The following is a 26,542-nucleotide window of genomic DNA, read 5'->3' on the forward strand; positions in this document are numbered from 1 at the left end:
TTACTGAAATAAATGACATTTTTTTATGATCTTCGAATTTTTTGAGATGCTCCTGTAAATACCCTTCTATTTCGCTCCAGTCTGTGAGGTTGTTTTCATTCAGCCATAGCTTCAAAGAAACTGCCCCTAGTGGCGAAGTATGGTACAGCCCACGGTTGGTAAAGGAACTATTGCTGCTGATAGATGGGAGCTTATCTGTGCTAATCCATAGAATGTGCAGGCTGCTTTGATACCTGTAGCCATTCATTCCAGTGAGTGTACAGTGGTATAAAATATCAATACTTAGAATTCTTTAATCAACCAAGGGCTCTTTTGAATAGGACAAAAAAAGAAATAAAGAGAAGATGGTAAAGTGTACCATATTGATGATTCAATCATGTGCAGGGAAAATGCTATAATATCATAAATACGCATCAGAAAAGCAAAATTAATTGTGTTGGTCAAAATTTATTTTAATATTTAATCATCTATATCACATAACAAATAGCGTTTTCATTACAATTAAACTTTGTCCCATTTTACACAATTATCAGTTTCCACAGCCCACAAACAAACAATGCCACTGTCTGATGCAGATTTATTCCACAGATATTTACCCAACAGATGGGCAGTGGCTGGGTGACCATGTCACTTTCAGGTCATTTTTGGGGACAAAACTTCACCATAAATGCATAAATTACATATTATCATTTTTTCAGCATTTGAAAGAAACCACTTATGACATTATTGTCTATGTGTTATTTTGATTGATTAGAATAGAATCATTTTAATGATTATGTATAATTTATTCATCAGGAGATCACAGTAAAAGTACTGTATGTTGCAAACACTAGTATAGCATAGGAAGATTAAAGTGACTTTGTTGCTTTAAATAAGAAACTGCTGATGGGTACCAAGAGGTGCCTTGCCATGCCTACAGCAGATTTCAGTGCCCTTGTTCAGCCCCGAAGCTGGGCCATTCTGATTGGGAAAAGTTTTGCCTTTCCTTCTTTCCCCCTTCACCAAAATACTACTGAAATGATTAAATAAAACCTTTCTCTTTATAATAATAATATAATATATCATATTTTATAATGGGGGGGGGGGGGGGGCAGCTGGAGTAAGGAATAAGGTAAGTGTTTAGACCTTATTTATGCACCCCTAGACATAAAGAGCATTTAGCCCTTGCAGTGCAGTGATGGAGGCTCCACTGTATTGGTTCCCTTTTAATTTTATTTCTTGGAGTTGGGTTTAGGAATTCTGCCTAAACAATGTCCACTTAAGCTCAGCACAGTTCTGTGTGAAAAGAATATATCATAATAGCAGGTTAATTGAAAAAATACATATCAGACTTTGTGGCAATAACTGCAAGCCAGCAACACCTAACTATTCACAGTCTTATACAGATTCATAATCTGTTCACATCACATTTATTGTCAGCCATCCTGACATTATTCAATGGAATTAAAATGCAGTTCACAAAAAGAGAGCATCTGTTTCTCTTAATACAATAATGTTAAACTTCTGTGTACAGTGATTATCAGCTATGACTTGACAAGGAATGGATAAGTCTTCTTTCAGATACTCTGAGCTGCAGAAGGATTGTAGTTTCCAGTTGGCGTTCTGGCTTTCTTCAGCCACCATACAATCTAAAGAAAAAAAATATATATAATTAAGGCTGAAATATTGATATTAGAGTTGAGTAAGTTAGTTGAGCAAAACAGCTAGAAGTGATAAAAGTAGCTTTAAAAAGATGTTTAAACGTTTTGCATTTTGCATACTGTGGATTGCAAGTTATTTTTTTCATTTCTTCTGTTTCTAGATGTACAGTATTTGGTAGCATATCCTTAGTGTGCAAGCCAGTGTGGTGGATAACGATGGCTGGGGTTGTTCCCCTGACCTGAAATTGGTGATTTATCATTGGACAAATCAATCTCCTAGCAAACTGTTTGAGGGGCACTTTGGCTTCCTTGCCAGTAAACTTCCAGAGTACATGTGAATGGGCCAATCAGCATGCATCGAATATATAAAATGGCATGGTGTATGTCCTTATGGATGCACCATCTCATCCTAATGTAACCACTGGTGCCCAAATTTCGGCCCTATGGTACTTTTTATATGATCCTTGGGCCCCAGCAGCCAATACTGGAGCATTCATTTGTAAAGGAGCTATCGTTATGAAAGTGGGCAGTTGTAATACAGCAGCTTTGTGTTGTGTTTAGGCCAAACGTCTCCTGCATGCTACCTATCTGTTTACTGGGGTACTTGAATGTCCCAGAGAGCCAGCTATGCCTACATTGGTCCAGGGTAGAGCTTTGTTTTTGGCTTTCCCACCTACTCCAAGTAAATGGCTATCCAAAGTTATCAAAACCTGAAACCTGAGTGTTTACCATATTTACATAGAGAGACGCTACATACTTTTGAGAAAACATGGTCATAATGACTTAATACACCTGGCTTGATCCCCATACACATATTTTTTGAGAATGATATGGAGAGGTATTAATATTGTATTTCTGTATATTCTAGATACATTATATTGCCAAGCATTGGGACACCTGCCTTTACACGCACATGAACCTTAATGGCATCCCAGTCTTATGCCCTGTACACATGATCGGACATTGATCGGACATTTCAACAACAAAATCCATGGATTTTTTCCGACGGATGTTGGCTCAAACTTGTCTTGCATACACACGGTCGCACAAAGTTGTCGGAAAATCTGATCGTTCTGAACGCGGTGACGTAAAACACGTACATCAGAACTATAAACGGGGCAGTAGCCAATAGCTTTCATCTCTTTATTTATTCTGAGCATGCATGGCACTTTGTGCGTCGGATTTGTGTACACACGGTCGGAATTTCTGACAACAAGGTCCTATCACACATTTTCCATTGGAAAATCCTATTGTATGTACAGGGCATTAGTCTGTAGGGTTCAATATTGAGTTGGCCCACCCTTTGCAGCTATAACAGCTTCAACTCTTCTGGGAAGGCTGTGCACCAGGTTTAGGAGTGTGTCTATGGGAATATTTGACCATTCTTCCAGAAGCACATTTGTGAGATCAGTCACTGATGTTGGATGAGAAGGCCTGACTCGCAGTCTCCACTCTAATTCATCCCAAAGGTGTTCTATCGGGTTGAGGTCAGGACTCTGTGTAGGCCAGTCAAGTTTCTCCACCCCAAAATTGCTCATCCATATCTTTATGGACCTTGGTATGTACACTGGTGTGCAGTCATGTTGGAACAGAAAGGGGCCATCCCCAAACTGTTCCCACAAAGTTGGGAGCATGAAATTGTCCAACATATCTTGGTATGCTGACACTTTAAAAGTTCCCTTCACTGAAACTATGGGGCCAGGCTCAACCCCTGAAAAATAACCCCACACCATAATCTCCTCTCCACCAAATGATTTGGACAAAGCAAGATCCATAAAGACATGGATGAGCGAGCATGTTTTGGAAACTAGAAAATGGATGAGAGCTCTGGTTTTCTAAACCATAGCCCCCAACTGTCCCTGATTTCAAGGGGCTGTCCCTGATTTGGAACAAAGTCCCTCTGCCCCTCGTTCCTAATCATTTGTCCCTCATTTTGGTCTGATTTATATAATTGTATATGAAATGCACTTTTTATCTTTCAAAAAGTGTTTCACAGTGCTAAACATTTCATCCACTTTCTAAATTGCTGCATTTGTAAAATTCAAAAGCCAGTATAGGAATCATAGTGGTAAAAAGAGTGGGTTTAACTAATCTTACTTTTTGTCCCTTAAGAGGGCGTGGCAGGGGGTGTGTGTCCTATGCTTGCATACTTTTGCTAAAAGGTGTCCCTCATTCCCATCCCAAAAAGTTGGGACGTACGTTTAAACCCTTATACTAAGACCCCATACACACTATTAGATTTTCTGCAGATTTTTGCCTTCAGAATGACCAAAACCATGTAATATGAGGTCAAACCTTAAGAGTTTCAATTTGTATGCAATCAGGCAGGCCCTTGCACTACATGGTTTTGATAAATCTGAAGACAAAAATCTGCAAAAAATCTAATAGTGTGTATGGGGGTCTTTGTCATGGGCGTCCGCAGAACTTTTTTTGGGGGGGGGGGGCATCATTTTAAGGTCACCCATGCTCTGCTCCTTTTCAACACTGTCATTATCACGGTCAGAGACTGCAGACGTAGTACAAGAGACGGTCAGAGACTATGGACATGGTACAGGAGACGGTCGGAGACTGTGGACATGGTACAGGAGATGGTCAGAGACAGCGGACATGGTATAAGAGACGGTTAAAGACTGCAGACAGGGTACAGGAGATGGTCAGAGACTGCAGACATAGTACATGAGACGGTCAGAGAATGCAGACATTGTACAGAAGATGATCAGAGACTGCAGACATAGTACAGGAGATGCTCAGAGACTGCAGACATAGTACAGGAGATGGTCAGAGACTGCAGACATAGTACAGTAGATGGTCAGAGAATGCAGACATAGTACAGTGGATGGTCAGAGACTGCAGACGTAGTACTTTAGATGGTCAGAGACTGCAGACATAGTACAGGAGATGGTCAGAGACTGCAGACATAGTACAGGAGATGGTCAGAGAATGCAGACATACTACAGGAGATGGTCAGAGACTATAGACATAGTACAGGAGATGCTATCCGCCAGGCGGGGCAGCCCTAGCAACCAGTGCCGAACTTCCGGAAATCACTTAGTAGGGTGTCAGAGACTGTGGACATGGTACAGGAGAAGATCAGAGACTGTGGACATGGTACAGGAGATGGTCAGAGACTGAGTCCCCCAGCCCCACTTCACTTGTTAGCTTCAAATATTACTGTCCTGTCCTCCAGTCACAGTGCCCGGCCCCGACTTGTGTCACCTTCTATTCCAGTTATCCATCTTATGCCATTTCTTTACCTTCTAATAATGATATCCCGGAGTGGTGGTGAGTGGTGGTCTAGGGTCCCTCAACAACAATTGGGTGGGCCGTGGGTGGGAGGAGAAGTCGGGCACTGCCGTTGTGAGCACTGCCGTTGTGGGCACAGGCAACCACGGAATCGGATGGATCTCTGAGCCAGTCTAATTGAAAGAGGTAGGTGGAGACTTAAAAAAATCAGTCCCTCCCTGCCCTGCTGCCTGCAAGTCACTGGGCTCCACAGCCAGAGAAGGAGGAGGTGGGTGGAGAGTGAGACATTCTCAGGATGCAGTGCAGAGTGCAGCACTAGATGCAGGCCTCCGCTCAGCCTCACTGAGACTCTGATTCTGTCATTACTTGTTGCTAGATGCCAGGCGGGGCGGCCCTAGCAACCAGTGCCGAACTTCTGGAAATCACTTAGTAGGGTGTCCTACTATCCTGTTTCCTCCATTTCATTCCGGGACACTGTATTGTCCCGGAATGAAGGTGCCTGGGACCAGGGACACACATGTGAATTGCTGGTGCTGCTGCTGAATGTAAAAGTAAGTGCCCATCTGATCCCTGATTCGGGGGGGGGGGGGGGGGGGCCTTACCCCCCCTTGCAGACGCCCATGTACTGAGTGTCTGATATACATATACTGGGAGTATGAATTGTGACATACCTCAAAGACACTTGTTTTAAAGCGTAACTCCACTTTTGTTGAGAAAAAACATCTATGTACATTGCAAGGATTATAACAACCTTTGTTGCAGATTCCTACCTTTTGTTATTCTGAAGAAATCCGTGTGTGTTTATCTGTTACTCTGTGCTGAGTGGGTCTAATGGGAGTGTTTTCATAATTATCAGTCAGCTGTGGCAGCTGAAGAGCACTAATAAGGAAAGCTGCTGGGCCTGCATCCTGTTAGACGTGTTCCTATTGGAAATATCTCACCAAAAATGACATTTTTGGGAAAATTGGTGAGCAACACATAAGCAGGAAATTATGTTTCTGGGGGGTGGTCAGTACACATTCTGTGTACAGAACAACTCCAGGTAGCCATATTGCATCGCATTTATAGAAAATTACAGCGGCTGCAGATTGAAAAGGAAAGGTTATGTTTAATAACATTCATCTACAATATGACTCCTAAACCTGGGATGTTTTAATGTGTGTGTCTGTAGGTTTTTGTAGTCCATAGCACCTTTCTACCAGTTCACTTTGATGTCAGCAATTGTATGCATGCAGTCATTGTACTTTAATTTATCAAATAGGTTATTAGTTTGCAAAGATCATTTTTAAATAATAAACATTATCTTACCAGAACCAGAAGTGTGAAAAGAAGACTTGTACCAAAGGCAGTTAAAGCAGATATGACAATGATAAACCACAGGGGTAGGCATTGACATGGTGCTGTGCGGTAAAAAAAAAATGCAGTTTAGTTATATTGCCCACTAATGTGTATATTAATATTCTGCTTATAATGCTTGAGAGTAACACTAGACCTTTAAAATATGTAATAATTATAAATAATATTTAATAACGATACTAACTTGTTTTAAACTTGAATCAGTGGTGGCTGGTGCTCAATTTTCTTGGGGGGGGGGGGCATTAATTTGTGAGCCCACCCTTTTTTGAAGCCAATTAGAGCCTCAGGCTGTAATCATGTGCTTCGAAAAAACCCCAAAACATTGAAATCCATGCGTTCGGTGCCCTGCATGTAGATTAGGCGCTAGGCGCATGGATTGGGGAGGATGCGCCTCTGTGCCCTGCATGTAGATTAGGGGCTGGGGGCATGGATTAGGGCGCCTCTGTGCCCTGCATGAGTCGCCGCCACTGGTTATATTATTACCATTTTAATGTTGAAAAGCTAAACACAGGGTTGAAATGCATATATGGGAACTGTTTTACATGGAAAAGGATTTGTTATTCTGTTCAGCCAGTCTTTTGATCCAGACACATCTGCTAGGTCCATAAGTATTATTTTATACTATGAGACCGCTTGGCAAACAACACTGCAGTTAAGCACTAAACCCTGGTCCAGGACCCACCTTGTGACTGGAATTGTCAAAGGAGTTTTGGCTTTCGGAAATTAAAGCCTAAAACTTTAGCCATGGCTATTTTTGAGTTTTAAAATTTTTTAAAAGCGGTAGTAAACCACGGTTAAAGGGAAAACATATATCCCCTGTAAGCCAGTGTCATAATGTGCTAGCATGCATCACATACTAGCACATTATGAGAGACTTCCCTTAAAACGAAGGCCTCCAGCAGCGCACTGTCACCACTAAGAGGGCTTCCATCTTCACCTGGTCTTCCTTCCAGGATTGTGGCCTTCAACTACATGAGTGGCCAGGGGTGCAATGATATCACTCCGTGCATGTGCACAGGAGCTGCCGTTTGTGGCACGGGCTCTGAAGGTCTGGAACGGTATGCCATACCTTCCGAGCTCATGCGCCAGTGATGTCAGCGGCTGCATGCACTCTGAATATCCCCTAAACAGTGCACCTTAAGGAGATATTCACAGTACCTATAGGTAAGCCCTATTATGGACATGCCTGTAGGTAAAAGTGGTAAAACTGAGTTTGCTACCACTTTAATTCTAACATTAACACTGTTACCCCCTTACTTTGCTGTACCATTAACAAAACACAGCACAAATGGTATCACTGTGTAATGCTTTGTGAATCGCACAGCAGAGAGCAGAGGAAGGGGTTGGAGGCATGACATGACACCATTTCTAGACACTATCAGGGCCGGACTTTCCATTGGGCTTGACGGGGCTCAAGCCCATGGGCCCCGACCAATAGGGGACTCTGCCCGTTCCGAAAGCCGCCGATAGCAACTGAGAGCCGCCGAGAGTGGCCGAAAGCTGCAGAGAGTGGCCGAAAGCCGCCGAGAACGGCTGAGAGCAGCCGAAAGCCGCCGAAAGCCATCGCGAGCCACCGAGAGCGGCTGAAAGCTGGCTCTGTATCTCGGCGGCGCCATTTTTAAACTGAAAAGCTGCAATGACAAGGCAGCAAGGCTACACTGACAAGTCTGCAAATGACACTGGGGCAAGGCTACACTGACAAGGCTACACTGACACTGACAAGGCTGCAATGACACTGACAAGGCTGCAGATGGACACTGACAAGGCTGCAGATGGACACTGATGAGGCTGCATTCATGGGCATTTAAATGTAAGTTTTTTTCCTTAAACTTCCCTCCTAAAAGTTTTTTTCCTTAAAATTCCCTCCTAAACTTGGGGTGCGTGTTATACGTCGATAAATACGGTAATTATCATTATCCATTTTCATTGCTTTTATTAATCGTGGACCCAGGACGAATACCAGTACAGTATCCCCCACTTATACACTTATATATTATCTACTTTTGTGAGTAGCCATTTGTCTGTTTTGTCTTGTCCAATTAAACAGAAGTTCTTTAATACTGCACTGAGTCTGGTGCACCTTGTCCTTTTCTATTTCTGTTTTATAGAGCTGTGCATATGTATAGAAGGTAGGGCCCGAAAGTGACTCAAGCCCAGGGGCCCCCACCACCCTAAGTCCTGCCCTGGACACTATTCTTCTGCAATGAAGAGCCAGTAGTCCTGCTTCCCGCTTTACATGTAAGGAGCTCTTATCAGAGCTTAAAGAGCTCCTGAAATAATAAAAATTGACATGTTAAAATGACATTTAAAGACTTAAAAAAAAAAAGAAAATAGTACAGTAGTGCCTGGAGATGGGCTTGAAAATAAAGGTGCTGTATACATAATCTCGTATGACAGTGGCCCTCTAGGGGGCAGCACTACAGGCATATCCAGCAATAAACACCTTGTCAAACATTTTACTCCTTCCCCACTAAATGGGTTTCCCTTAATTTCTCTCAGTCTAAAATGTCCAAAAAAAAGACAAACATTGACTATGGAGTTTCTGGTTGGCAATTAAACATTTTATCTCTTTTCTAAAAGGCCAACAAGTCAGTCTATGTGTAGGCTTCCAAAGGTGTTAACTGTGATAGGCAGGAAATTCCTGTGATTCAGGTTTCACCTTGACCTTCCTGACTTTGAGCTTAAACCCGCCCTAAAGCAAAGCTCTGCCTACTTGCCATATCTCTCCAATGAAAACACTCTTATTAATCCCAAGGGTGTTGTCATTCTAGAGCAGTGACCACTAAATGGCGGACCACGGCCCAGTTACGGCCCCAGTAGCCATACTACCTGGACCGCAGCCTCGCCAAATAGTTGCCTGTGTGTCCTCTCCTCGCCGGCCTGCTGCTGCTACTATGTGCACAACATGGCAGGCACGCTGCGCACGGGTCTGTCCCTTCGATAGGATCGCTGCACTGCCCCTCCCCACACTGCCTGTCCTATTCACACAAGATGAGAAATACGCCGCTCTGGACAAAGGGCGGGACTTTTTAAGTTAAGAAGCGGGTGATTGGTTGCTACGCAGCAGGGCGGTCCCAGCAATCAGTCACTCACTTTTAACGTGAAAGGTCGCGTCTGTTGTCCAGGGCTGCCATGCTTTCCGTCCTGTGTGAATAAGGTAGGGCTCTGTGGGGAGGGGGGAGTGCTGTGCTGGTATAAGGACAGGAGTCTACTATCGAGGGGGGGTCTGTGATGGGGGGCCAGTCTGTGATGGGGGGTCAGTCTGTGATGGGGGGGTCAGTCTGTGATATGGGGGCCAGTCTGTGATGGGGGCCAGTCTGTGATGGGGGGTCAGTCTGTGATGGGGGGGTCAGTCTGTGATATGGGGGCCAGTCTGTGATGGGGGCCAGTCTGTTATGGGGGGCCAGTCTGTTATGGGGGGTCAGTCTGTTATGGGGGGTCAGTCTGTGATGGGGGGCCAGTCTGTAATTTGGGGTCAGTCTGTTATGGGTTGTCAGTCTGTTATGGGTGGTCAGTCTGTGATGGGGGGTCAGTCTGTGATGGGGGGGGTCAGTCTGTGATGTGGGGGTCAGTCTGTAAAGGGGACCAGTCTGTGATGGGGGGTCAGTCTGTGATGGGGGGGTCAGTCTGTGATGGGGACCAGTCTGTGATTGGGGGTCAGTCTGTGATGGATCAGTCTGTGATGGGTCAGTCTGTGATTGGGGGCCAGTCTGTGATGGGTCAGTCTGTGACTGGGGGTCAGTCTGTGATTGGGGGTCAGTCTGTGATGGGGGGTCAGTCTGTGATGGGGGGTCAGTCTGTGATGGGGGGTCAGTCTGTGATGGGGGGGTCAGTCTGTGATGGGGACCAGTCTGTGATGGGGACCAGTCTGTGATTGGGGGTCAGTCTGTGATGGATCAGTCTGTGATGGGTCAGTCTGTGATTGGGGGCCAGTCTGTGATGGGTCAGTCTGTGACTGGGGGTCAGTCTGTGATTGGGGGTCAGTCTGTGATTGGGGGGCCAGCCTGTAATGGGGGGTCAGTCGGTGATTGGGGGTCAGTCTGTGATTGGTCCGTCGGTGATTGGGGGTCAGTCTGTGATTGGGCAGTCTTTGATGGGGGGTCAGTCTGTAATTGGGCAGTCTTTGATGGGGGGTCAGTCTGTGATTGGGTGTCAGTCTGTGATGGGGGTTCTGAGATGAGGGGCTGAGATGACGTGCACAGCAGGCTGCGATGTGGAGGATATCATGTGGAGTCATAGCACCAAGATTACACTCAGACTTTCCCTAGAAGACAATTTTTCTGGCCAGATCCCAGTGAATTTTAATTCACCACCCCTGTTCTAGAGGGTCTAGTGGGAAGTGGGAAGGTAGAACCCAGGACCAGTAATGGAAGTTACTTGAACCCTTACTAAGGAAGAGGAATCATGAAACCTAGTAAAAGCAAATATATTGTAGTGCCTGCTCCTATAGTTATTAAACACATTATGATCTCACTGTACAATCACCTTAAGAGTTACCAAAATTATGTAATACTGTATGTGACCCTCCTAAACTATGCTTTCAATTTGTAGACAATTAGGCAGGCCCCCTGCACTACATAATTTTTGTTGGGTTTAAAGAAGATTGTACACTCAGATTGTAATGTATGTGGTAAGCTTGAGGGTAGGGACTGATGTGAATGTACAATATATATGTGTAAAGCACTGTGTACTTTGATAGTGCTATATAAGAACCTGTAATAAATGGATAAAAACTGAAAATACACCCCAACCCAGGAATTAAACTCATACTGGGTGAAGTAGATATGGTAGTATCAACTCTAACTGCTTAAGAAAGAGTGCATTGAAAGTGTCATCTGATTAACCAATGAATGCTATTTTCTGCAAAAATATTACTAAAATTAATATTTTTTAATTCTTTAAATATTTTCTTGTTGTAATGATTCTATTCATCCTACACCTTCAGAAATTCAGATGTAGTTGTAGTAAACTGTAAACTAACCAGTGTCTAATGAGAGTAATCCCACAAGAATGCATTCCACACTATGTTGGCTCTTCCAGCAGGTACAGTGCCTTGCAAAAGTATTCACCCCCCTTGGCATTTTTCGTGTTTTGTTGCCTAACAAACTGGAATTAACATGGATTGTTTGAGGATTTGCATCATTTAATTTACAGAACATGCCCACAACTTTGAAGATTTCTTTTTATTGTAAAGCAAACAACAAATAGGACAAAATAATAGAAAAAGTCAATGTGCATAACTATTCACTCCCCTAAAGTCAAAACTTTGTGGAGCCACGTTTTGCGGCTATCACAGCTCCAAGTCGCTTTGGATAAGTCTCTATGAGCTTGCCACATCTTACCACTAGGATTTTTGCCCATTCTTCCTTGCAAAACTGCTCCAACTCCTTCAAGTTGGATGGCTTGCGCTTGTGAACGGTAATCTTTAAGTCTGACCACAGATTTTCGTTTGGATTGAGGGCGGGCTTTGGCTACGCCATTCCAACACATTTACAAGTTTCCCCTTAAACCACTCAAGTGTTGCTTTAGCAGTGTGTTTGGGATCATTGTCCTGCTGAAAGGTGAACCTCTATCCTAGCCTCAAATCACACACAGAGTGGTACAGGTTTTGCTCAAGAATATCCCTGTATTTAGCACCATCCATCTTTCCCTCAACTCTGACCAGTTTCCCAGTCCTGACTGCTGAAAAACATCCCCACAACATAATGCTGCCACCACCATGTTTCACTGGGATGGCGTACTTTGGGTGATGTGATGTGTTGGGTTTGCGCCAGACAAAGTGTTTTCTTTGAAAAAGTAAAATTTTAGTCTCATCAGACCAGAGCACCATACATTTTGAGAGTCTCCCACATGCCTTTTCGCAAACTCAAAACGTGCCATTTTGTTTTTTGCTAGGTAATGGCTTTCTTCTGGCCACTCTGCCATAAAGCCCAACTCTATGGAGCTTACGGCTTATTGTCGTCCTATGTACAGATACTCCAGTCTCTGCTGTGGAACTCTGTAGCTCCTCCAGGATTACCTTAGGTCTCTGTGCTGCCTCTCTGATTAATGCCCTCCTTGCCCGGTCCATGAGTTTTGGTGTGCGGCCGTCTCTTGGCAGGTTTGCTGTTGTGCCATGTTCTTTACATTTGGTTATGATAGATTTGATGGTGCTTCCTAGGGATCATCAAAGATTTGGATATTTTTTTATAACCTAACCCTGACTTGTACTTCTCAACCACATTGTCCCATACTTTGTTTGGAGAGTTCCTTGGTCTTCATGGCAGTGTTTGGTTAGTGGTGCCTCTTGCTTAGGTGCTGCAGCCTCTGGGGCCTTTCAAAAAGGTATGTATATGTAATGACAGATCATGTGACACTTAGATTGCACACAGGTGGACATCATTTCACTAATTATGTGACTTCTGAAGGTAATTGGTTGCACCAGAGCTTTTTATGGGCTTCATAACAAAGGGGGTGATTACATACGCACACGCCAATTATCAGTTTTTATTTCTGAAAAATAGTTTTATGTATATATTTTTCTAATTTTACTTCACCAACTTGGAGTATTGTGTTCTGATCCATCACATAAAATTCAGATTAAAAAAACATTGAACTAACGGCTGTAATGTAACAAAATAGGTAAAAAGCCAAGGGGGGTGAATACTTTTGCAAGGCACTGTAGTTTTTAAGGCACAGAGACAACAATGGCACCTTCAGTAAGTGTGGAACAATTTTTATAATTTTTTTTATGGGGGGGGGGGGGGGGGGGGGTCAAAATAAGAAGACCTTTTTTTTCTCCAAAGTCCTGCTTTAAAGCAGTATTAAACCCCCACATTTATTATATTGCAGCTTACAATTCTTATGCCGCGTACACTTCTCGTTGGAAAAAGATATGATGGCTTTTCCGACGAGATTACGCTCAAGTTTGCCTTGCATACACACGGTCACACAAAAGTTCGCTGAACTTACGACCGTTAAGAACGCGGTGACATACAACACTACGACGAGCCGAGAAAATGAAGTTCAATGCTTCCGAGCATGCGTTGAATTGTTTCCGAGCATGCGTAGGAATTTTGCACATCGGAATTGCCACAGACAATCGCATTTTCGGATAGGAACTTTTTCTGACCGAAAAATTAAGAACATGCCCTCAATCTTTTGCTGGCTGGAATTTGGCCAGCAAAAGTCCGATGGAGCACACACACGGCGGTCGCATTTTCCGACGAAAAACACTCATCGATCTTTTGCAGGCCGAAATTCCGATCGTGTGTACGCTGCAAAAGAGTCCGATGGAAGCTTTTCATTGTATATTCCGATCATGTGTAAGCCCCATCGGACTCTTCCCATCAAAAATTCAGACGGACTTAGATATAGAACATGTTTTAAATTTTTCAGACGGAACTAATTCCTATCGGGAAAACCGCTCGTCTGTATGCTGTTCCGACATACCAAAAACGACGCATGCTCTGAAGCAAGTACGAGACTGAAGCTATTGGCTACTGGCTATTAAACTTCCATTTTCTAATAACGTAATACGTGTTGTACGTTACCGCATTCTGGGCGGTCGGAATTTGGTGTGACTGTGTGTATGGAAGACAGCTTGAGCAGAACTCCGTCGGAAAAACCTTCAGAGTTTATTCCGACAGGAAAACCGGTCGTGTGTACAGGGCATTAGATGTGATGGGTGCAATAATGTTCTTTTTTAGGCATTCTTTCTTCTACTTTCATCTGGTGATCCAGCCAGTAAGTCTGTTGCTTTTCAAAACAACACACTGCAGTTACAGGGATGAACCATTTAACACTGGCAGGGCCCCAAATACCTTTGCCCCGAAAGAAAAAACTGTTTGCTGTATTTGCTTATAAAGTGTTAGCTGGACTTTGTTATTGTATATATTGGTGTATTTAAATCTGCTAGTCCATTTAACACCCCCTCCCCCCGAGACTGACAATGTTGCCTTTTAGATCTGCCCCTTGTGCTCATTTATCCAGAGTTTAGGTTCTCTAGTACAGGAAATGTATTACTGTCCAGATTACCATGGGATAACAGAGGGAAAAATGCCCCCCCCCCAAAAAAAAAAAAATGCAGCCACCACATCTAATGATTAGTAAGCTGCAATGTATCACATTTTAGTTGTTTGATTTAATACTTCTTTAACCTTGTAGTCTGTAAGGAGGCTATAGCCGAACAACTGTGAGTATTTTCTATTATGTAATATTATATTATTGAAGGAACATTTCAGTTACTTGGAAACATGCACGTTATAAATTATTTATTATAGTAGTGTATCTCCTGCACGTCGCCTTTGAAAAAAAAAAAAGCCCAGCTATGATATGAACACAGATTCAGAATTTTTTTAAATACCGCTCTAATAGACGTGTTTCAAGGCTCTTTGTTTGACTTTATAAACAGTCACTATGAGAGGAAGATATACTAGCATTTACTAGTACTTACTTGGTGGAGAGGCTGTGGTAGACTGACTTGTTGATGCAACAGTAGTTGCAGTATTACTTGTTATGGCTGTTGTTGGTGTTATAGTTGCCATTGTTGTGGATGAAGTTGGTGTTGGTGTTGGGCTAGTTGCTGTTGTTTCTGTACCTGCAGTAGTTAAAGAACGTGTGGTAATTAAGGTGGTTGTTGGTTTTGTACTAGCGGTCGTTGAGGATACTGTTGTGGTCTGGGCTGGTGTTGATTTAGTAGTTTTTGTAGTGGAAGGCGTAGTTGTAGTCCAGGTCGAGGGTGACTGAGTAGTTTCTTTAGTTGATGCAATAGTTGTCAAGGTAGAAGATTCTGTAGTTTCTGTAGTTGTTGAGACCGTTGTAGTCCATGTTGAAGGTGATTCTGTAGTTGACAGAGTAGTTGCAGTCCATGTTGAAGGTAATTCTGTAGTTTCTGTAGTTGATGGAGTAGTTGTAGTCGATGTTGAGGGTGATTCTGTAGTTGATGGAGTAGTTGTAGTCCATGTTGAGGGTGATTCTGTAATTGATGTAGTAGTTACAGTCCACGTTGAAGATGATTCTGTTGTTTCTGTAGTTGATGCAGTATTTGTAGTCCATGTTGAGGGTGACTCAGTAAGTTCTGTAGTTAATGGAGTAGTTGCAGTCCAGGTTGAGGGTGATTCAGTGGATTCTGTAGTTGATTGAATAGTTGAAATCCAGGTTGAAGGCAATTTTGTAGTTTCTGTAGTTGATGAAGTAGTTGCAGGGGATTCTGTAGTTTCTGTGGTTGGTGAGGTCACTGTAGTCCAGGTTGAAGGAGACTCAGTAGTTTCCATAGTTGATGGAGTAGTTGTAGTCCAGGTTGAAGGCAATTCAGTAGTTTCTGTAGTTGAGGAAGTAGTTTTAGGCAGGGTTGATGCTGTTTCAGTCCTTTCTGTAGTTGATGGTCTAGTTGTGGTCCAGGTTGAAGGAGGCTCAGTAGTTTCAATCGTTGATGAAATAGCTGTAGTAGAAGTTGTAGTAGTAGTAGTAGTGGTAGTAGTGGTGGGCACCTGTACTGTAAATTTTGGTGTAATTCTAATTGCAACAAAGGTAGAATTGTTATTTTCAAACACCAGTGAATAAAACGCAGTGGTGATAACCGGTATTGTAACTCCCTGGATGCTAAATTTAACCCTTGAGTTGTTTGTTGCACTGGTAGTTATGGAACCTGTGAGGTTAAATTTATTACTAATGTCAATTGTTAAGAAAAGATTCTGGTTGGTCAACGCTGTGGAAAACAATGTCTCCAATTTTGCAGTGAGCACTGCTACACTTACGTTTATCTGAGGTTTTGCTGCATTTATGCTCGTTATATTACCTTGTCCTAGTAAATTCAATGTAATATCTGACTTTGACTGCATTTGCAGGGTGGAATGCGCAAATATGTAGTTTTTGTTTGGCACCTTTGCACTTATTATCAGTGAGACTGGTTCGCTAAGGTTGAATTTAAGAATTCTTGGGGAAATATTGTATGTTTCTGTAGGGTTTATGCCCATGGTTGTATAGGTAATAGGTGCTGTGCCAGCAGCTGGAAAAGTGACATCTTCAAATGCAGTAGTTTCAGGTTGATCTGCTGTCCTAGCCTCTGCTGATGGAGAAAGAAAAAAAAAAAACAAACAAACACGTTTAAATTGGTTAAATCCACAAGAAAAGTATAAAGTCAAAATGAACTTTTAGTTTAAGCAGCTAAATACAATTCAGATATATCAAAACACACAGGGGCAAGGGGGTTTGTTTTCTTTAAAAATGAGCAATAGCCTGAACAGAAAAGCCTGTCCCCTGCCAGCTTGATGCAGGTAAAGACCCTTGCTCTCTGTGTAAAGGTGTGCAGGACAAGCATTGAGGGTGGATCTTCCCACTGGAGAACATAGCACAAAAAAACCTAAGAGTTCTAACCCATTCACCACTCTATCCAAAACTAACAAAAAATGTTTTGGATCCACATTTACACACTATAACCAAAAATAATAAAGGGCATCTATAGAACAAATGGTCCACACAGATCAGGAAAGAAAGAGATGGTTGTGAGAATTCCTCTTGGATTGTTGTTGTAAAGGTTGTAACCTGCAGAACATCAGGATCCTGTGGCTTGCTCCTAGAACTCTTTTTTTGTTCGTGTGTAGTCTCTGGTCTGTTGCTGGTCTGGTTCATAGTGCTGCTCTGTCTGGCAGCAAGGACTGGGCTATTATCACTGCTGGTGCTGCTGGGCCATGTGTGTAGCCTAATGCAACGTACACACGGGCGGACTTTCCAACGGACTTTTGACAGACTTCTGACCGACTTTTTGTACGAACGGACTTGCCTACACACGACCGGACTACGGACGGACTTGCCTACACACGACCGGACTTTCTCGACGGAATTATGACGGACTTTCCGAATGAACGGACTTGCCCACACACGAACAAGTCCGTTCATTTTGAACGTGACCCGGGTACGACAGGACTAGAAAGGGAAGTCAATCTCACTGATTTTATTAGCGAGATTGACACCTTGCGAACCCCGTCGCGGGGCTCTGGATTTTAAGGGGAACCCCTACGCCGAAAAAATGGCGTGGGGTCCCCCAAAAATCCATACCAGACCCCTATCCGAGCATGCAGCCCGGCCAGTCAGGAAAGGGGGGGACGAGCTAGCGCCCCCCCCTCCTGAACCGTACCAGGCCACATGCCCTCAACATGGGGGGGGTGCTTTGGGGGAGGGGGCCCTGCGGCCCCCCCAAAGCACCGTGTCCCCATGTTGATGAGGACAAGGGCCTCTTCACGACAACCCTGGCCATTGGTTGTCGGGGTCTGCAAGCGGGGGCTTATCGGGGAGCCCCCTTTTATAAGGGGGCCCCCAGATCCCGGCCCCCCACCCTATGTGAATGAGTATGGGGTACATCGTACCCCTACCCATTCACCTAGGAAAAAAGTGTCAATAAAAAAACACACTACACAGGTTTTTAAAGTAATTTATTAGACAGCTCCGGGGGTCTTCTTCTGACTTCAGGGGTCTTCTTCCAACTTCGCCGCTCTCTCTGGCCTCTTCTTCCAGTGTCCTGTTCTTCTCCCGCTCTCCGGCCTCTTCTCCCGGTATCTGGTTCTTCTGCCGGCTCCTCCACTATCTTCTGCCGCTCTTTTGCTAGCGGTGGCCCGGACTTGTGCATCGTCTTCTTCCCTCTTCTCTTTTTCTGATGTTGACACAACGCTCTCTCCAGCTGTAATGCTGTGTGAGCGCTCCGCAATGACTTATATAGGCAGTGACTCCGCCCCCTTATGATGTCACAGTCCAGGGGCATGTTGGGACTGTGACGTCACAAGGGGGCTTGGTCATCGGATGATGTTGACCACGCCCCCTTATGACGTCACAGTCCCTACATGCCCCGGGACTGTGACGTCATAAGGGGGCGGGGTCACCACCTATATAAGTCATTGTGGAGCGCTCACACAGCATTACAGCAGGAGAGAGTGTCATGTCAACATTGGAAGAAGAGAAGAGGGAAGAAGACGACGCACAAGTCCGGGCCACCGCTAGCAAAAGAGTGGCAGAAGATAGCAGAGGACCCGGCAGAAGAACCGGACACCGGGAGAAGAGGCCGGAGAGCGGGAGAAGAACCGGACACCGGGAGAAGAGGCCGGAGAGAGCGGCGAAGTTGGAAGAAGACCCCCGAAGTCGGAAAAAGACCCCCAGAGCTGTCTAATAAATTACTTTAAAAACCTGTGTAGTGTGTTTTTTTAATGACACTTTTTTCCTAGGTGAATGGGTAGGGGTACGATGTACCCCATACTCATTCACATAGGGTTGGGGGCCGGGATCTGGGGGCCCCCTTATTAAAGGGGGCTCCCGGATTCCGTTAAGCCCCCCGCCCGCAGACCCCGACAACCAACGGCCAGGGTTGTCGGGAAGAGGCCCTTGTCCTCATCAACATGGGGACACGGTGCTTTGGGGTGGGGGGGCTGCAGGGCGCCCCCTCCCCCAAAGCACCCACCCCCCATGTTGAGGGCATGCGGCCTGGTATGGTTGAGGAGGGGGGCCCTCGCTCGTCCCCACCCCCTTTCCTGACCGGCCGGGCTGCGTGCTCGGATAGGGGTCTGGTATGGATTTTGGGGGGACCCCATGCCATTTTTTCGGCGTAGGGGGTTCCCTTTAAAATTCATACCAGACCTAGGGGACATTGTCACCACCCCCTCGCCGCAATAGGAAAATTTGTTTTTCCTATTGCAGTGAGCGCGAGATGTAGTACCCTGCCCTTGCATCGTATCTGGTCCGTCGGACCAGCATACAGACGAACGGGCTTTTCGTTAGGAACTGAGTCCGGCGGAGTTACGACGTAAAGATTTGAAGCAGGTTTCAAATCTAAAGTCCGTCGGATTTCGAACTGAAACGGTCCGTCGGAAGTCCGATACAGCCCACACACAGTCGGATTGTCCGCCAGATTCGGTCTGTCGGACCAGTCCGGTCGGAAAGTCCGCCCGTGTGTACACGGCATAAGTAAGCCTGCTGACCACCTGGGATCACAGAGAGGAGGTGGAACCTAAACTGCTGTGGATTGTGGGAAGGATAGAATCCCCTGGAAGGACCTATGACTTGTGGGGAATGTAGTCCCTCGGGGACTCTAATCCTGTACTACAGACTCCAAGCTCCGGAATGATAGATTCCAGCATTACCAGAGCTCTGGATAAGGTAAAAGAAGGACTGTTTTTGGGCCATAGAAATTCACAGAGAGGATGTGGTGGAGAACACATATTGTGTAAGAGGCTGCTGTTGGGTTGGTTTTCTGCAGTGACAGGGATGCCGGGAGGCTGAGTAGAGGACATCCCCTGGTCTATGGGGATGCCACTGTTGAGCCTGGGGTCGCTATCTGATTGTGGCCCTTTCACACTTTATTTAAGGTAACAGTATTGCTTACTGGGGACATCATTCAGACATCTACACTCAGGTTCAGAGGGACTTAATTTTGTGTGCTCCAATATGGGATTTGGGCCCCAACACCAGTAGGTGAGGGTTTGTCAAAGACTGCTAGACCATTGTCTTAGCATCACCTCTTAGGGCCTTCCATAGTAAAGGGGTCACTGGCCTGCTTTTATACAGTCAGTCTCATATATATATATATATATATATATATATATATATATATATATATATATATATATATATATATCCACTGCAGTTTACAGTTTAGCTATATCTCACTGCAGGCCATTCCTGGTGTACTGTTTCTAATATACTTCTGGAAGGCAGGTGATTCACTGAGCTGCAGTACATAAAATATATATACAGTCTCCTACATATATATATATCCACTGCATTCCAATCTAGCCAGGCCTATATCTGACTGCATTCCATTCCTGATGTACGTTTTCAAATATACTTTCAGGCAGGCAGGCAGGCGATTCAGTGATCTGAAGTGCATAATGTATATATATACAGTCTCCTACATCTATATCCACTGCATTCCAGTCTAGCCAAGCCTATATCTGACTGCAGACCATTCCTGGTGTAAGTTTTCAAATATACTTTAAGGCAGGCAGGTGATTCAGTGATCTGCAGTGCATAAAATATATATACAGTCTCTTACATATATATATCCACTGCATTCTAGTCTAGCCAAGCCTATATCTGACTGCAGGCCATTCCTGGTGTACGTTTTCAAATACACTTGCAGGCAGGCAGGTGATTCAGTGATCTGCAGTTCATTAAATATATATACAGTGTTATATATACAGTCTCCTACATATATATATATATTCACTACATTCTAGTTTAGCCAAGCCTATATCTGACTGCAGGCCATTCCTTGTGTACATTTTCAAATACATTTGCAGGCAGGCAGGTGATTCAGTGATCTGCAGTGCATTAAATATATATACAGTCTCCTACATATATATATATATATATATATATATATATATATATATATATATATATATATACAGTATATATCCATTGCATTCCAGTCTAGCCAAGCCTACATCTGACTGCAGGCCATTCCTGGTGTAAGTTTTCAAATATACTTGCAGGCAGGCAGGTGATTCAGTGATCTGCAGTGCATAAAATATATATACAGTTTCCTACATATATATATATCCACTGCATTATAGTCTAGCCAAGCCTATATCTGACTGCAGGCCATTCCTGGTGTACGTTTTTCAAATACACTATGTACAGTCTCCTACATATATATATATATCCACTGCAATCTAGTCTAGCCAAGCCTATATCTGACTGCAGGCCATTCCTGGTGTACGTTTTCAAATACACTTTCACGCAGGCAGGCAGGTGATTCAGTGATCTGTAGTGCATTAAATACATATATACAGTCTCAAACATATATATATATATCCACTGCATTCCAGTCTAGCCAGGCCTATATCTGACTGCAGGCCATTCCTGGTGCACGTTTTTAAATACACTTTCAGGTAGGTGATTCAGTGATCTGCAGTGCATAAAATATAAATACAGTCTCCTACATATATATATCCACTGCATTCCAGTCTAGCCAAGCCTATATCTGACTGCAGGCCATTCCTGGTGTACATTTTCAAATATACTTTCAGGCAGGCAGGCAGGTGATTCAGTGATCTGCAGTGGATAAAATATATATATAGTCTCATATATATATATATATATATATATATATATATATATATATATATATATATCCACTGCATTCTATTCTAGCCAAGCCTATATCTGACTGCAGGCCATTCCTGGTGTACTTTTTCTAGTAAACTTCAGGCGGTGTTTTGCTAATAAAATTTTACAGCATGTCTAGAAGACCACCAAGGAGAGGCAGACGCTCACAGGCCACTAAAAGAGGGCAAGCAGGCTCTGTGTCTACAGCCAACAGTGCTGGTCATAGACACGGTGCATCCTCAGCACATGACCGTGGGGCACGCTTGTCCTTTTTTTCTGCAGCTGGCCGTGTTGATCCACAACATGCAGAAGAGTTGGTAGAGTGGATAACTAAGCCGTCCTCATCCTCTGTCACCCAGGCTCAGAGTAGTTTGCCTGCCAATGCAGTTGCCAAAGTGGCATATTCCATCGGCTCAATGTCATCAGTCACTCCTTTCCTAGTTCCACCATCATGCACGGAGGAGTCCCCCGAACTGTTCGACCACAGTGTTGGGTACATGCTGCAGGAAGATGCGCAGTGTTTTTAAGGCTCCAATGATGGTACCCAGGTTGAGGAAGGCTGTAACTTGAGCCCAGAGAGAGGGGTTGCCCAAGAAGGTCAAGAAACTGGCAGTCATGTTCCCCCAGCTGCAGCATACTGCCAGGTTTGCTCCAGTGAGGAGGAGGGAGGGGATGATGAGGTCACTCACTCTACGTGGGTGCCTGATAGAAGAGAGGAGGGGAAGGCACATCTCCAACGAGGCAGGATGCCCTCCAGGGGCCAGCTTAAGGGCAGCCACCCGACTGCATCACACCGCAGAGCTCCGCATGTGCAGGGCACTGCTGACTTCATGCGTATTTTGAAAAGTTCTTTGGTGTGGGCCTTTTTTGATACGTGTGCAGCAGATCACACCGTTGCTGTTTGCAACATATGTCTGAAGTGTATCAAGCGTGGCCAAAACAGCGGCCGCTTGGGCACCACATGCTTGACCAGACATATATCGACCTCCCATGCAGTCCATTGACAACAGTACTTAAAAGACCCACACCAAGGAACAAGGCGGACCACTCCTTGCTCCTCATCAGCTGGGATCTCCAACCCCACTATACCTTCAGTCCTCTCAGAAACCTGCACTGAGAGGAATGAATTAGGTGTGCCAAGTACTTGCGGGCAATCTGCTATTGCTACACCAACATCGATTGTAGCAGGCAAATTTCCCTACCCCAGTTGCTAAACCATCGAAAGAAATTCGGTCCCAGCCATCCACATACTCAGCGGCTGAATGCTAGCTTGGCTAAATTGCTAGCACTCCAACTTCTGCCTTTTCAGCTGGTAGACTCTGCTCCCTTTCGTGAATTTTTGGAATGTGCGGTATCTCAGTGGCAAGTTCCCAAATGCCATTTCTTTTGACAGAAGGCCATTCCGTCTCTCTCTCTCATGTGGAAGGCAATGACTTGGCCTTGTTGGACAGGGCAGTCAGCGGTAAGGTGCATATTACCGCTGACTCATGGTCTGGCAGGCATGGATAGGGACGTTACCTTTCTTTCACAGTGCACTGGGTTAATCTGCTGGCAGCTGGGAAGGATGCAGGACAGGGTGCAGTGTTGTTGGAGCTTGTTCCGCCACCACGCCCCCAAAATGCTAGTAGTGGTGATTCTGCCACACCTCTTTCCTCCACCCCCTCCTCTTCTTCTTCCTCTATGGCCTCTTCCTCTGCAGATTTGTCCTCGGAACAAGCGGTTCTCTGTAGGCGTTCAAGGGACTACGAAAGCACTCAGGCAAAAAGATGCCATGCGGTGCTTGAGTTTGTCTGCTTAGGGGACAGGAGTCACACTGGGACAGAGATTCTGTCAGCTCTGCAGGGGCAGACTCAGAGGTGGTTGACGCCACGCAAGCTTCAGCCAGGAATGGTGGTTTGCGACAATGGCACCAACCTCCTCTCTGCCCTCCGACAGGGTCAGTTGACCATGTTCCCTGTTTGGCACACATCCTTAATTTGGTGGTGCAGTGGTTCTTGTGCAGGTACCTGGGCTTACAGGATCTCCTGAGGCAGGCCAGGAAAGTCTGTTGGAATTTCCGCTGGTCATATAATGCCAGTGCTCGGCTGGCTGACCTTCAAAAGGAATGCAACCTGCCCAAGAACCGCCTCATTTGTGACTTGCCCTCCAGGTGGAACTCAATGTTGGCAATGCTGCAGCGGCTGCACACACAGCAGAGGGCCATCAATGAGTACCTGTGTGAGTATGGCACTAGGACAGGGTCAGGGGAGCTTGGCTTTTTTTCGCCACGCCAATGGCTACTGATCAAAGATGAATGCACTGTCCTGTCACCATTTGAGGAGGCCACAAGGATGGTGAGCAGTAACAGTGCATGCATCAGTGATACTGTCCCTCTTGTCTTTCTGTTGGAGCACACGCTTCGTGGAAAAATGGACAGGGCACTTGAGGCAGAACAGAGGGAGGAAGAGGAGGACTTCCTTACCTCTCAAGGCCCCCTTTATACAGACAGTATTCCTGTGGGCCCGTCAATCACACAGGAAGAGAAGGAGTAAGAGGAGGAGGATGAGGATTGTGTCAGCATGGAGGTGGAGCCTAGCACTCAGCATCAGCAGCAGTCTTCAAGGGATTGTTTTCAGTCCCCAGAAACCCATGGACTTGTACGCGGCTGGGAGGAGGTGGCTGTGGATCATGTCATCCCTAGTGACCCAGAGGAATCCGGATCAAATGTGTCAGCAAACCTTTGCTGCATGGCCTCCCTGATCCCGCAAAGCCTGCGAAAGGACCCTCGGTTTTGTGGTATCAAGGAGAGGGATCATTACTGGCTGGCAACCCTTCTTGATCCACGTTACAAGGGTAAGGTTGCGGAACTTATCGAGCCTTCACAGAGGGAGCAGAGAATGAAACATCTTCGGGAGGCCTTGCAGAAAGGTTTGTGCAATGCGTTTCCAGAGCCTGGGAGGTTACAATTTCTTGGTCCTTCTGGACAACGTGTTGCTGAGGCTTCGATCAGTCACAGAAGGAGCGGTGGCGAAGGTGGTCATCTGACCGATGCGTTCAGACAGTTCTTTAGTCCGCAGCCCCAAGGTCTGATCGGTTCCAGCAACCATCGCCAGTGTCTGATTTACATGGTGCAGGAATACCTTGGGGCAAGATCAAACTTTGAGACCTCTCCAACCGAAAATCCACTGGGTTACTGGGTCTTGAGGATGGATCACTGGCTAGAGCTTGCACAATATGCAATTGAGCTACTGGCCTGTCCTGCATCCAGCGTTCTTTCTGAACGCACATTCAGTGCTGCTGGAGGCTTTGTAACCGATCACAGAGTGCGCCTGTCCACAGACTCAGTTGATCGGCTCACCTTCATAAAAATGAATCAGTCTTGGATCACCAGCTACCAAGTACCTGATGCTGATGTAACCAATTAATTTTTTGTGAATGTGAGATCCCTTGAAGACTGCCTATGCTGAGTGACTATCCTGTTATGCTGAGTGACTATCCTATTCCTCCTCAATATTCATGTTGATAGCTTTTAAGAACATTTTTGTTTCAGGGCACCACCACCAGTACCTAAGGCCCAATTTTTCTGCCCCTGTTTAACAGGGGCGTATAATTATAATGTTTGTTGTAATATTTTGCAGCAGGGCTCGTTCTTGCTCTCAACTAGAGTATCTGTGAGGGGTTGCAGTGTTGTGGCACCACCACCAGTGTCTAAGGCCCAATTTTTCTGCTCCTGTTTAACAGGGGCATGTGATAACAATATTTGCTCTAATATTTCACAGCAGGGCCCATTCCTGCGCTCAACAAGAGTATCTGTGAGGCTTTACAGTGTTGTGCCACCACCGCTTAAGGCCCAATTTTTCTGCCCCTGTTTAACAGGGGCATGTAATTACAACATTTTCTCTAATATTTCACAGCAGGGCTCGTTCCTGCGCTCAACAACAGAATCTGTGAGGGCTTACAGTGTTGTGGCACCACCACCACTGCCTAAGACACAATTTTTCTGCCCCTGTTTAACAGGGGCATGTAATTACAATTTTTGATCTAATCTTTCACAGCAGGGCCCGTTCCTGTGACCACCAAGAGTAACTGTGAGGGCTTACAGTGTTGTGGCACCACCACCACACCACCACCAAAGGCACAATTTTTCTGCCCCTGTTCAACAGGGGCATGTAATTACAATTCTTGATATAATATTTCACAGCAGGGCCTGTTCCAGCGCCCACCAAGAGTAACTGTTAGGGCTTACAGTGTTTTGGTACCACCAACACCTAAGGCCCAATTTTCTGCAGAGTATATAGAGCAGGCCGTATAGTACAGGCGGTCCCCTACTTTCAAACATCCAACTTACAAATGACTCCTACTTACAAACGGAGGGAGACAACAGGAAGTGAGAGGAAATCTACCCCTAGGAAGGTAAATTCTCTCCTGTAAGAGTTAAAATGGGAAAAAGGTGTCTCCACTGATGCTTTATTACCAATCCTTGTTTCCCTAATAACCCCAAATTTTCAAAATCCAATTGTCATTGAGACAGAAAATGAGGTGAAATCTTCTGAACAGGGGTACAGACAGCAAAACAAATGTTACAGGGGTGATAACCCTTCCCTATGTTATCCAAAAAGCTTAAAAATTGATTTTTTGGCTGGAGCTACACTTCCAAAATGTACCTGTTCCAAATTTACAAACAGATTAAACTTAAGAAAAAACCTACAGTCCCTGTTTTGTTTGGACCGCCTGTATACTGCTATTCAGAGTATATAGGGCCTGGGGGCCCCACGCCTTTTCTTTTTTTAATTTGGGTGCGGGCTTCCCCTTAATATCCATACAAGACCCAAAGAAGGGCCTGGTAATGGACTGGGGGGGGGTACCCATGCCCTTTTTCTCAATAATTTTCATCCATTTTGCCAGGACCCGACATTACATTACAGTTTTAAATGACTTTTATTCCTTTAGAAATGTCATTTTGCGCAGGGACTGTTCTAAACACGGGAAACACATGCCACTTTACAGGCATAGTCACCCCCCAGGTACGATATTTAAAGGAATATTTCACTTTTATTTTTTCACTTTAAGCATTATTAAAATCACTGCTCCCGAAAAAACGGCCGTTTTTATAACTTATAACTTATATACATGTCCCCTGGGGCAGGACCCGGGTCCCCAAACACCTTTTAGGACAATAACATGCATATTAGACTTTAAAATTCACACTTTTGATTTTTCACGTTCGGGGCCCATAGACTTTAACGGTG

At 44.9% G+C, this 26,542-nt stretch overlaps 1 protein-coding gene across 2 annotated transcripts in view; it reads right to left on the reverse strand.

The window, feature by feature from the left end:
• Positions 1-445: 445 nt before the first annotated feature.
• Positions 446-26,542, reverse strand: part of LOC141107843 (uncharacterized) — a 56,993-nt gene continuing 30,896 nt past the window's right edge. The window contains exons 2-4 of one of the 2 annotated variants that reach the window (XM_073598868.1): positions 14,674-16,287; positions 6,192-6,283; positions 446-1,628 (exon numbers count right to left, since the gene is read on the reverse strand). In XM_073598868.1, the coding sequence (XP_073454969.1) occupies positions 1,557-1,628; positions 6,192-6,283; positions 14,674-16,287 (1,778 nt within the window). In that variant the 3' untranslated portion in view covers positions 446-1,556. The remainder of the gene's footprint in view (positions 1,629-6,191; positions 6,284-14,673; positions 16,288-26,542) is intronic. The other variant, XM_073598869.1, reaches the window with a different exon arrangement.

This window comes from Aquarana catesbeiana, linkage group LG09, assembly GCF_042186555.1.
Source record: "Aquarana catesbeiana isolate 2022-GZ linkage group LG09, ASM4218655v1, whole genome shotgun sequence".
In the NCBI taxonomy this organism is placed as follows: domain Eukaryota; kingdom Metazoa; phylum Chordata; class Amphibia; order Anura; family Ranidae; genus Aquarana; species Aquarana catesbeiana.